At 43.2% G+C, this 13,218-nt stretch overlaps 1 protein-coding gene across 1 annotated transcript in view; it reads right to left on the reverse strand.

Moving 5' to 3' along the window:
• Positions 1-13,218, reverse strand: part of crybg2 (crystallin beta-gamma domain containing 2) — a 28,620-nt gene that overhangs the window by 2,420 nt on the left and 12,982 nt on the right. Inside the window, exons 4-18 of the mRNA XM_076754960.1 lie at positions 10,000-10,047; positions 7,998-8,116; positions 6,285-6,474; positions 5,094-5,233; positions 4,796-4,922; positions 4,667-4,702; positions 4,422-4,561; positions 4,084-4,210; positions 3,217-3,371; positions 3,001-3,127; positions 2,868-2,900; positions 2,152-2,264; positions 1,829-1,958; positions 1,609-1,748; positions 869-992 (exon numbers count right to left, since the gene is read on the reverse strand). Coding sequence (XP_076611075.1) covers positions 869-992; positions 1,609-1,748; positions 1,829-1,958; positions 2,152-2,264; positions 2,868-2,900; positions 3,001-3,127; positions 3,217-3,371; positions 4,084-4,210; positions 4,422-4,561; positions 4,667-4,702; positions 4,796-4,922; positions 5,094-5,233; positions 6,285-6,474; positions 7,998-8,116; positions 10,000-10,047 — 1,749 coding nt within the window. The remainder of the gene's footprint in view (positions 1-868; positions 993-1,608; positions 1,749-1,828; positions 1,959-2,151; positions 2,265-2,867; positions 2,901-3,000; positions 3,128-3,216; positions 3,372-4,083; positions 4,211-4,421; positions 4,562-4,666; positions 4,703-4,795; positions 4,923-5,093; positions 5,234-6,284; positions 6,475-7,997; positions 8,117-9,999; positions 10,048-13,218) is intronic.

Raw genomic sequence — 13,218 nt, forward strand, 5'->3', positions numbered from 1 at the left:
ACTCCTGATCTCTGATAAACATTATAATGAGAGGAAATGCCATTTTGTTTTCTAGTGATAACTGGTTGATTATCTCGCTTTCGCATGATAACAAAGTAATTAACTTGTGATCTTCAGATAATAAAAAAATAACAACTGCGGCCGCTCTCAGCTTCTGTGCTTATCAGTGAGTCCTTGGCTGTTTTCATATCAAGGTTTTAAGAAGGTCCTACGCAGCGAAATCATGTTTTCAAATATCAAAGGAATAACACATAAGACTGGTTTGGTTTTTCCCTTGAAACAGTTTGACATCATTGCCACCTTTAAAGTGCATTATGGGAAATGTGATTTGTCAGTGTTGCCGCTGACAAGATGTTAATTAAGTGCTGTGAAAGCATGAAACTCCTTCACTGCCTCACCAACACGTTTGTGTGGTGAAATAACACTCTTTTGCCGACAAGCCATCCAAAGTTGGCACTTCAAGCTCATCATCACATTTAACATCCCAGTCTTCTCCCTCACAGTCTAAATTTGGTTTTCCTATAGATAAGGCCTGAATGTTTGGTTAATCAGCCACCAATCATGTCAAGAGAAGGTCTGGAACCAAGTGCAGCCAGCCAATCATAGCACTTTAAGCTTATGCCCTTTTAATTTATTCTATTCTACAAATGTAGGACAAATTCTATCATTTAAATAAATGATCTTCAACTTTCATTAAAGTTAAAATTTAACCTCTTCAGGATCAACTAACACTGTACACACTGTGCTTCCTGCTTTGGCCGGTAATAAAATTTTACTACAGAGACGGCCAGGTGCATATTTTCTATTTCTACATGTCTGCTTTATGACTATGTGGGTTAAAAGAGGCTAGAAAAAAATGTTTACTCACCTGTCTGACTGGGTACATTGAGCCAACAGTCTGTAGAGAACTAAACTTCAGCCAGTTGGTGATTTCAATTGGTTCCAGTAGGAACTGGCGCCCCCTGTAGTTGCTGTATTCACATATCACCCAACTGCAAAGAAGGAGAGAGAGAAGTACAGAAAGAGTAAGATTAAGATAAGACATCGCAAGCAAGCATTTTGGCATTATTTAAATTAATATTCCACTATACCAGCTGACTTTTAAGGTGCTTTAACAGTTTCAATCAATTCACTGTGTTTTTATTTGCAACCCAGCTTTTAAAAAGTTAGGACGCTGCATAAAACATAAATAAAAACAGAATGCATTAAGTGTTCCTGAGCCCATGCAGTAACATCCTTCATCCAATCACGTGTTCACAAAGTGTTGAACCTCGCTCCATCCTCCAGATCCAGATATTTACAAAAATCAATGAAGTCTGTGAGGTCAAACGTTAAATGTACTGTCTTTGTGCTGTTTTCAGTTGAGTATATGTTGAAAAGGATTAGCAAGTTATCGCATTCTGTTTTTGTTTTCCACAGCATCCCAACTTTATCGACCTCGCTGTCATAGAAAGATGAGAAGTTGCAGCTCATGAGGAGAACCAGAAAGCTTCACTACTTCATAACGTGCATCAATGCAAATAAACTTGTGCAAATGCAAACGCACGAACTGTGCAGGGCCAAACAGTTTCCCCAAACACTCGCAGACACAAAGGGACAAACACATACCAGCCGCTGTTGACTCTGACAGACAGAATGTGGTCGCTGAAGCCCTCTTCAGACATGCTGAGGATCTCGGCCTCTGTGGTGATCTCTCTGCCCTCCAGACACTCGAGGCCAAACAGAGAGATGGAGGGAACTGAGAACGTCTAGACAGAGAGAGATGGAGGTTCAGAGCGAGACAGAGGGAACAATACAGCGCGCTGTTTTTACATGAGTGCTTTCTCACCACTGGCACGGCCTTGACGGAGCGGATGGTGAAGTCGGGCGGACACCCCATGCTGGTTAAATTGGGGTAATTTCCTTCAGATAAGACGAACAGGTTTCCAGAGTACTGTTTCTCCTGGTAGACCACCCAGCTGAAACACAGAGAAATTCATCAGGTTTCATAACATATTAGCTTCTTTAACCACCTGTACTTCACCATTGTGCGTATTTTGATGTTCATCCTTGCTTTGACAGCCTTATTACACAATATTCTTTGATTTCTTTCTATTTCCCTTGTTTGCTTTCTCCTTGGATAACCGTAATGCTTTGGTAAGGCCTCCTCACCTTCCCCCCGACACTCTGCAGGACATGGTCACAAACTTTTCCGCCACTTCTTCCTGGTTGCAGTCAAAGATGTGATATTCGCCATGGAAGTCTGGCTCAGAGTACAGTATCACCTGGCAGACAGAGATAGATCACAGATCACATTAACACATTAATAGCCTGAAGCCTTTTGTTCTTTTAATGATTCTATTTTTTTTTTTTATTCTAGCCTCTTAAGCGCTGAATGCAGAAGTGCTGCTTCCAGGTTACTTTAAAATCCAGGACACTTACTGTTTAATATTTCACTTGCCACATTTAAATAAAGAAGTCCATGTGCCGAACAAATGAGAAAACACAAATGTGGTTTTCCCTGCATGGAGCAAAGTGCAGATGCAGCACACGAACCAGCTCCTGCCGAGTTAAACTTTTACATCGTGTGCTGTGACACACGCCAGGCAGAGAAGAGAAAAGGGAAACTCGGGGAAAATTATTTCCTCCATGCTGTCGGTTATAAGTTATAAAACTCCATCTGCAGGCTTTAGACACATGCATCTGTTTTAAAAACCCTGCATACGTTCCCTGAACTGAGCAGAAAGCCCAGTACGGCAAATATCTCATCTGAGGTAAAACTGCGCATGCTGTGCACTACTTATCAGACGAACAGTTTCACAGACTCATGAGCTGACTGAGGTGCATTAAAGAGCTTAAAAGTGAGAATCTCAAGCCAAAATAGTCACCTCATTCTTGATCCTTGAGCTGTCACTTGGAGCCTAAAGAAACAAACAAAAATGCGTGAGTACCATCACAACAACAATGCACTCATGAAATCCTGCTGATGGCTCGTGTCCTCCCCTCCCCAGCGGTCCTCACCAGGAGGATGGGCTGCACTGAGCAGATGCGATTGTCCTGAGAACCCCAGTCTGCACAGTTATTGTAGAAACCTTTCTCTAAGATGTACTGGTTCCCAGAGAAGTCCACATGGGAGTAGGCAATCCATCTGGAGGGAGAACAAGCTTGATTATTGTCCTACAGCACACCTTAAATAAGTGATGTAACCACTGCGGTGAAGGGAGTGTTTCAACTTACGCCCCGCTGAGGACGTGGATGGAGCGCGAGGAGGTTTTGTACCCGAACAGTTCAACGTCAGGAATGGCCTCCGTCACCTCGAAGGTGTTCTCCTCCTGCATGCCCTCCTGGTCTTCCGGCTGTTCAAACATCACCATCAACGGATCTGTCAGGTCCTGCAGAAGAGCAAGAAAACAGAGATCACACTAAAGCCCCCCTCTGGATGAAATCCTTTACATCAGGCAGCTGGAAGGAGTCTGTTTCAGACATATTTTGACATGAATTCTAAGATAACTAATCTAAACCGACTGAATGTTGAAGATGATTTGGTTAGTACATACTGCAGAAGCCACCATTAATACATAACACATGCGTCTTTCTGAACAGTGTTTAAGTAATTTATGTTGCAAGTCATTCCTGCAGGTGCCACTGTCTTTTCATTACTGTGATGTATATGCGTTGCAAATATTGATCTAATAAATCTATTCACAGAGGCTTACAGAGGCTATTTAAAGTCACTTTGAGATTAGATAACACTTTAATGACGAGATGAGATCAAATTAAGCCATTAAAGTGAGAATGGACTCCAGGAGTCCAGGAGTCAACACATTGTTTCATCAACTTGAGGTCTGACTGCAAAATGACTGATGTTCATGAGCACATTCAAGCTACAAACGCTCCCTTACAACCAACAATGTCATTGTTGGCTTAGTCAAGGTTGCACCTCTTCTAACTCAGCCTTCACTCACTAGAAAAAACAATCTCCAGACCATTTAATGCTCGGTTTGCACACAGTGGGAGCCGCACCTTTGCTTGGATTGTACATTTAGACTGAATTATTACTTAATAACAAACACTAAGTGCAGTGAAATATTCCTTGCAACTTACCGCCTGTATCACCCGCACAGAGCGCAGCTCAGAATCACAGCCTCCCCACACCCTCCAGTCATGGTACTCTCCCTCCTCCAGCAGGTACTGGCGACCTCGGAAGCCCTCCTTCTCGTAGCCCACCCAGCTGCAGCAACAAAGAGGTTCATGTGGTTAAAAAGTACACTTATCTGATTATGCTGAGATCAGTTAGACCTGGGAGCAGTTTGATACACTGTCTGCCCCGTGTTTTCCACCCCACCTGAAGTATGCGGCAGCGCCACATAACCGAGCTCATTAGTGATCACTAACACGTCTTTGTAAGGTTCACCGAACGCACATTGGAGAGCAGCACTCACATTCCTCCCAATACTTTAAGGGAGCCGACATTGTACATGAAGGCCGTCTGCTGCCTGTCTGTTCTGGTCATGAAGTCTTTAATGTTGGTCGTTATGGTCCTCGATCTGCCACTGAAGTACGGCTTGTCAAAGACCACCATCTGGAGACGGAGAGCGTAATTTACAATCACATCAACGCTGTCGGACGAGCGAATCCACTGTATCAATAAGTTGCAGCACTTTATTAGCAGAAAGTGCTTTCTCACCTTTGGTTCACTTGTATTTTCCACTCTTGGTTCGCCCTATAAACAAAAAGAAATAAATTCGCTTACTGCAAACAATTGTAAAGTTAGTAAAGAACACAGGTTGCACATGCTTCTAACAGCACCACTTACGACTTTGAGTGGATGCAGTGATCCCACATAGGGCTGCTCCACTCCCCAGGCTGTAGGGGTGGGGTAGCCCCCCACCTCCAGGACACGTGGTACACCCTGGAAGAAGGGATGTGCGTACACGAGCCACCTGAGCAGGAGGGAAGGTAACATGAGCGAACACGATGAAAGCAACTTCTGATGTGCTAAAAAAAAATCTGGGGGTTCAAATCACACAATTTAAACCACTAATGGGAAATTCTGAATTATTAACAATGTCATCATAATACTGCCATGCACGCTCCCATAATTCCTAACTCACAGGCCGGCGTGAATGATGATAGAGTTGGCCTTGATGGGGAAGCCAAAGATCCTGGCGTCTTCAGATGTATCTCTGAAGATGACCTTCTTCCCCCCCGCGTTCTCTTCTGGGAAAAGACTGATTTCCGGGACGCTGTAGTCCTGTGGGAGGACAGAGAGCGGCCATTAATGCTATGAGATGGAGAACGTAACAGTTTGTAACGCTACAGTCCTACGTATGCAGCTGCAGCCTCAGTGGGAACTACACAGAGTTACAGACACGTGTAATCCAAAACATTCAACACAGGTGATTTCAGCCTGTTGTTAAACCTCACACTGACTGACAGATCTCTGAATACACAGAATAATATTAGACTATTTGTTCATTTATTGTCATGCTGTTTAAAGTTTGTTTTCTAGCTCAAGCAAGACTCGATTTTTGAGGCTAATACAGATATTTATCAGCTGAGGGCATGATATTATGAGCAACAGATCCACTGAAATGAATTCTTCATTTCACATAAACATAACAGCCTTCATGATTTGCAGTTCCAGCTGACATTTTTGCCGACAGGAAGAGCTAAAATCAGCTCATTTATCAGCCTGGATCTAGTTTGTTTACATCCGTACTGAAATGTAACCATAAAAGAAGTCGATATGTTCAATATGTTCAATATGTTCAATTAAAAACAGAAGACTGCCACACTCATCAGTAATCTGAGTGTACCTGAAATACATAACTGAGCTCTTAGAGATCTGAACATAACTGAATTATCTGTTCATACAGCCTTGAATAAATCCTGCAAAAAGCTTTGTGTTGAAAAGTTCAGTGATTTTAAAAACTGTGACCTCTACAGCAGCCACAACGATGGATGGCAGAGATGGAAGAAGTACGGTTAAAAAAAAAAGAGAGTGTTTAGTTTAACTTTGGTCAGAGCAACAGCTGCTCGCTCCTAATTTTGCCACTAGATGGAGCTATTGAGTCAAATAGCACATAGTCCCTGAAAAGCTTCAGTGCAAAACATCTGCGAGAGCTGTTCAGCCTCTTATTGAGCGTCAGATAACAATCCTGTGGTGATAATACTCAAACCTATGATGAAATAGATTTCCACATACTTAATCACAACTGATAATATTCAAATCATATCAGATTTTATAGGAGGGTGTGTGAAAGCTATTTTTGACAACAGCAGAGCAGCTGAACTTGACTTACCCTGACAGCTCTGCGAACAGATCCGATGATGAACTTCCTGGCCGGCTTGCTCCCTGTCTGCTCTTCATCCTCCTTCTGTCCGTTCTGCTGCTGCTCCTCTGGAGGGCTGAAGGGGCACGTGAGCTCGATGTCGCCCTCGTCGAGAGCGATCTTATCCCCTTTGAAGTTCGGTTTCTCGTACAGCACCCATCTAGGGGAGGAAGGGGCGATGAAAGGACGCGAGGTTACAACCTCCTACATGTGATCTGTGTTCTTCTCTGCATGTTTGTATGAAGTCACAGACTCTGTTGATGTGTTGATAACGTTTTGTTCTGCATCACATTGCAGTTTTCACACACAGGGAGAAAAGTGTCTTGTTATTCCACAATTGTCATTATCATGCTGCTGTTTGAGCTGTCATTTCACACGGCTGCTGCTGTGCTGCTAAATCAAGGCTTTTAGAGAAAGAGGAGAGAGACGAGGATTTTACATATATATATACGTACCTACATGCATGAACACTTTCTCCATCTTACAAATGAAAAGTTGAATTACAAGGAAATAAAATGTACCACTGATGAATTCATGACATTTTGGTCTGGTATGACCAGCAGCTTAAAGTGGCCAGTGTTAGCTGACAACCTTAGGTACAGCTGACATTACTGAATCAGGTCAGCGACTGTGACTGTTCTGCACACTTTCGCATTATGCCATAGCTGTGACCGTGGCTGTGGCCGCTATTCAGCAGAACTTGAATTATAAATGAAATCGTCTAAGGTGTTTAAAGGGGAAATCACTCTTTGGTCTAACTGCTAATAAGTCATAAACATCTGAAACATGATTTTTTAGCAAAGAGCCACCAGCCAAAAAGTCAAATAAGTAGTGTAGTGGAATAAAAAGAAAGAATATCCGACTGAAATGCTGTAGAAAGTATCATATAATGGAAACACTACAGCAAAATACCATCACCTTTAAAATTGCACTGCGATTGTCTGACAAATCTGTAATAAAATAAACTAGATCTTAGCTTAAGTCTGAGGTTAATCGGATACAAACTCCACTTACAATGAAACTCTTTAATTACAGCATTAGCTGTGGTTTGGGCTGTGGTGCAGAGAGTGATGCATGAGCCCACAGTATAATTACCTCTTTATAGGAAGCCAAGCAAGTGTTAGCCTGGTGTTAGTAGTACAGGTCAGAGCAGTACCATCAGTGTTAGAGCAGGTTCACACAGTTGGCTGTGGTTCATGAAGCATTCCACATCTGAGGCAAGTGTGTATTTAAGCTTGTGTGTGGGTGTGTTCGCTATTGAAGGCATCTGCAAGTCTGCAGCACATCAACAGCTGTTTTGTTTTGTACATCCGGAGAAAAGGGTTTATTTTGAAAAACCAGCGTTTAATTAGACATCTAACAGATCAAGAAAAACAAGCTGCCATCCGTCTACCTCTGAGTGGATAGATTTCAGGAAGCTTCAGGTTCAAAATAGGAAAAATACGTAGAGGTGGCGAGAGGAGAAGACACAGACGTGCTTGTTTACTGCCGTGATTTGTGAAAACATGAGCCTGGTTTCATGTATTGTACATGTACATGTCGATTGCTACAGTACACAGATTTTTTTGTATACTAACTAGAAAAATGATGTATACTATGACAAGTAGTGTATAATGCATACATACTGCATGCAGTTTTGAATTGTTTGAATTTGGGACACCACACACAAGTTCACTCGCTCACCCTCCTCTGACGACCCTGATGGAGATGGTCTCCTGCAGCTCCCATGGCGTGGCATCGACGACATCGCTGCGCACCTCGATCCTCTGGCCGCACATCCCTGGCCGGTCGAAGATATACATCTAGAGAAAACGTGGACAGACATAAGAACAGATAATAACGGGGATTAATTCACTGTTCTGCACGTTTCAGCGGATGTTTGCCAACGCACGTGTGACGTCTGGTAGTGCAACTGAAGGGCGTTTCCCTGCCCTTTACGCAGTGCTGCAGCCTCAATAAGACATTTCTTTGTCTTAAGTTCTTTAAGCGGAATGATAATCAGATCTAAAGCTTTGCAGGAGGACATTCATCAAACAAAATCTGGTGATTAGAAGGTGAATTTTAATATTAGAAGCCCTTTACTAGGACAGGGAGAAGGATGGAGCAGCAGACTGGATAAAATTACAGTCATGACAAAGAATTACTGCAGGCAAGAGTTCAACGTGTGCTGCTAAACAATCCTTCATATGGTTATGGAAAATTAAAGAATGGAGCAATATCACCCAGTGGCATTCTCTCATTTCATATCTGAGCATGTATCTTAAATCTCATGCTAATCCCCTTAAGACATTTGATGCAGGGGTTGTACAAGGTAGACAGTAACAGCATGGCAGTCGTGTTGCACAGAAGCACTCGTCCTTAATATTTATCATTAGCATGAAAAAACATTTCGCTATATTTCAAACGTGGATCGATGCTACAAAAACATCAGTCTACGTCTGAAAAGAGTAGTTCTCTTCCTCTAGTTCTTAAGACTGAATTTGAGTGGAGCAGTCCCTAATAAAACCGGTTCACAGTGCTGACATGTTTGGTCCAGTCAGGTCTGAGGCCCTGCAGCATGGAAGAATACCCAGCTCAACTAAATGTCAACTCCACCTCCAGCATTCAGGCTCCTTCATGGACAATCTCAATGAGAAGACGTAGTTTCGTCAGCAGCATGCACGAGCAGGCCTGACATTTAAAAGCTATTAACGTACGCGGGCTAGGCTAGGCAAAAGTGCACCGTAGGTACGGGGCTTAACGGCATCAATCACGGCCTGAAATTCCACAGAGGTTTTTGGTTATCTGGTGAGGAACAAAGGGTTTAACCAGTCTGTTACGTCGATTGGAAAAAGATTATGAAATAGCACTTAGACATGTTAACCGAAAGAAAAACAAAGTACTGCTGTGAATGAATGGGTGACGGCGTAAAGCCAGACCACATGAACAGCCAGCAGAAAGCCTCGCTAACAACAGCTACCTGTGCAGTCTGCTTACATCAAACTACTCTACAGCGACATCAGTTACATGCTGATGCAGTTTAAATGGTATTGAAACTAAAACGTATATTGTTTTAAGAAGAATATTACTTCTCACAATGACAGTGCTACCACGCTGACATTTCACAGGTATCTTATCTTAGAGTGTTAGCATGCTAACATTTGCCAGTTAGCTTTAAATACACAGCACAGCTGGGGCTGATGGGATTGGCGTTTTGCAAGGATTTAAGACCCAAAATTTGGCCTGATGATAACATTAGATGAGAAGCAAGTGGACCATTAAAGTCAGTAGGATTCATCCTGTGGGGATCAGGAATATTTGTACCAAATTTGATGGCAATCTGGAATCTAAAAATGCAAATGCTAAGGCGTCTTTACAGAACGCCACAAGTGCCTCAGAAACTTAAGATGGGTACAATAACAGAGGCACTTTCTGTTTTCTATGTCGTCTCCTTTCTATTCTCCTGACCCTAAAAAGAATGTGTCCCGTCTGTGCCATTTGTCGCAGCAGGAGAAAGAGCTCATTGTTCATCAAACCGGTGTCAGAGCGAATTCCACAGAAACACAGCCTTCGCCGTGATGAGAGTACTTCCTGATCGCAGGCTGAAGTTAATCAGTGAAAGCAGCTGTCAGCTTTGAATGTGAACTTGAACATGTATCAGCGGCATGTGGCTGAAGTGTCACGGTGAAGGTGTGCGGAGACTCACCTTTCCAGGACGAGGATTGAGCTTCCCATGTTCCTTCTCTTTGGTGAGCTACGGACAAAGGAAAAACAACATTTTAGTAAATATATGCATTAAAGATTGTCTTCTTCAGAGCTTTTTTTCCCCATCTCTGACCACCTGAAAGAAAAGTCAAGACAAAAGCTAAGATCAGCTTAGTAGTCTTTACTGACAGAGGAGGTGCAGGAGACAACAGAGCAGCACAAGTGAATTTATCACGAAAAAATGTCTTGATGCAACAACCTCAGCAATCATTTGGATTACACCCAGTTTCTACCCTGTGAATTTACACATGCCAGACAATCCAAACATTGCTGATGCTTCTGTCGGCCTGTTCGACAGGTTCTGGGGTCATCAGAGAGGAGAAGCGAGGACAGAGGAGATCCTTCACGACATGCTAAAGCGCCTCCTTTTCAGGTGGGCTTACATTCCTCCCCTGTACCTATTCAACCTGATGCTTTACTCCCCCCGCTGACAACAACAGCATGAGCTCACCCGGGATCTGCCTGAAAACTGGACAGCAAGTCATGAATTGCGTGGGCGTGTGTGGTGTCATTTCCGGGCCTCTGAGTCTCAGCTGGTATGCTGCTGGAATTTTAGGATGTTGACTTGTGCAACTTGGAATGTGGCAGCGGGTTGGAGCTGTGTAATTTGCATATAGATTTACCAGATAGGCTGGTGTGTGTGTGTGTGTGTGTGTGCGTGTGTGTGTGTGTGTGTGTGTGTGTGCATGGTCTCGGGTATCACTTTGTCTCTACTCTCTGGAAGCTCTGTAGGAAACAGGTTATCACGTGGCTCATGTTACCAACAAAGAGGGTCTGAGACAGAGGCTTCTATTTCAACTCATCCTGATTATTGTTCGTCCTTGCCCTAACTCAATGTGGAAAAGTCTTTCATTAGGTACACTTTGAGAAAAAGCGACCAATCCCAGCTCAATTGAACTAACCTTTGAGGACACACGAGCATTTGGACTTTTCTAAACTGCAACAGAACACCTTTTTACACTTGGAGTGAAAGCAAGCCGCGGGGCTGGACGGCCGCCTGGTGCCTTTTCAGCACTGACCCAGTAAATAAAAGAGTGACTCCTTACTGTTCCCAGACATATCATACAGCAACAAGAAAAAAGTTTCCCCACCATACAGCACGACAAAAGCAGCTTCCTTCCATCTGTCAATTCCCTGCAACTGTTCTTGCAACATTTAGTCGATGCAAGCCTCTTTTTTAACATTACCCTGAATATTAAAGGCAAAATATTAAAGGCTCCAAGATGCCTTTGTGGACAAAGAACATTGATTTAAGTGATTTATCTTATAGGTAACTGCTCATCTATAATGCATTATGAAGGCCTTCATGGTGAATTATAATGCATTCATAATGCTTTCTGATGCACTTATGATCAGTCATTAAACATTATAAACGTGGCTTATAATAAATTATAGCTTCAGGTGTCTTGTAGGTGCACTGGACGAGTCAGAAACTAGAGGTTGACTCACAGGGCTTATAATACATTATGAGTACCAATAACTATAATTGTGACTGAAAGGTTGCAGGTTGGATACCACGTACTGGCAGGTTAAGTTTGGGTGGAGAAAGCGAAAAAGCAGCACTTGCCCCTCCTTGATCACCACCTGTGAGGTGCTCTGGCATGAGGCCCTTAACCCCAACAGCTGCTCGCTAACTGCTCAGTGGCTGGTGGATGAGGCTGTGGTTATACACACCTCAACGATAAACGGTATAAAGGACTCATAGTATGATGCAATAGCAGTGTCATCAGTAAGTAATTAAAGTGAAGTACGTATTGATGCATCTTTAGTAAAGCACACCTCATCATGTTGTTTTGTTGTTGCTGGTGAGTAAGTGATAATTATGCAAGATGCCAAAATGCAGAGAATTGAAAGTAAAGTGTGTCCCCCCCCCCCCCAAAGAAACACTCCACTCCCTCCTCTTTCCGCTCATCCTTCACTGACAGTTAATGCCTGTTAATGGCCCCCATGCAGCAAATCCACATGTATTACTTCTAATTCTTCTTGAACACTCGTCTTTACATCCAAATGCAACCATGGGTGGAACAGTTTCGACTAAACAAGCAGCCAGGGGACGTGCTGTCAGACGCAGCAAAGGCTAAAGTCAACATTTACAATCCTCTAGCATGTAAAATGTATTGTGCGCGACGTGTTGATGCTTTTTGGCAGAACAACCTGATCCGGTGACAGACAAATGCTCGAATGCTGAGACAATGGAGGAGGGCTGACATGGTATTATAACCTGTTTGATTGCGACACTGGAGTCGGCCTCACAGGTTTTCCTTACAGGCTAGTGCTGGTTTTCAGAAGGTGTTAAAACAATGAGACCGCAGTGCATATAAATCACAGTGTCAGCCACATGAAACAACAAAGCAAACAAGAATAAATTAAAATGTTTGTGTAACATTTTGATGTAATGAGAACTGAGGTTACTAAACATGTAAATCACTCGTCCTCAGATCCCCTGAGCAGCACTGGAAGAGCTGAATGAATCGAACAGTCCCCGGCTTCGATTTGCTGCTCTTGCAATCCAAAAACTGGGCTTTTTCTGTATGTATACATTTCATTCTCACTATAGAGCAACAACTGCATCATCCATGGGGAACGATGCCTTCACTGTCGCCTTGATGCCCAACTGAAACATAAACACCGACAGCCCCTTTTCTCCCTCTGTTCCCTTCCCTCCCAGCAGCCTGGGCACGAGATCTGCTCTCCCATGAAATCAGTTACCACAGATGGAATGTGCCGTTTCAGCAAATGATGCATTCACAAAAAAAAAAAAAAAAAAACACTAACATGCACCGACTGTGATGAACAAACAAAGCAAATGAAGCCTCGTGGAAGGGAACCGATAATCGCTTTGTCACCTTCACCATCAAATTTCCCCCCGTCAACTCCGCTTCATCAAACAACAAACAAACGAGCAGAGAAATGTGAGGATGAACACAAAAGGCGAGGTGCGGCCGTGTCTCTGCAGGAACAGGCAGATAGCTGGGATGGGTGGGGAGCCCAGTGGAGACAGAAACAGAAAAAAACTGAGAAGCAGAAAGTCTTCTGCCAGCTTTAAATGACTGACAGGCCTCACGCCAGCTGGCTGATTGTTTAAATGCATGAAGGAGTTTATGGCATTTAACCCCACTGACAAACAGAGATAGGCATCAGTCCTGCCGCGCATTCAAAT

The sequence above is a fragment of the Chaetodon auriga genome, chromosome 17 (genome assembly GCF_051107435.1).
Source record: "Chaetodon auriga isolate fChaAug3 chromosome 17, fChaAug3.hap1, whole genome shotgun sequence".
Classification (NCBI taxonomy): Eukaryota; Metazoa; Chordata; class Actinopteri; order Chaetodontiformes; family Chaetodontidae; genus Chaetodon; species Chaetodon auriga.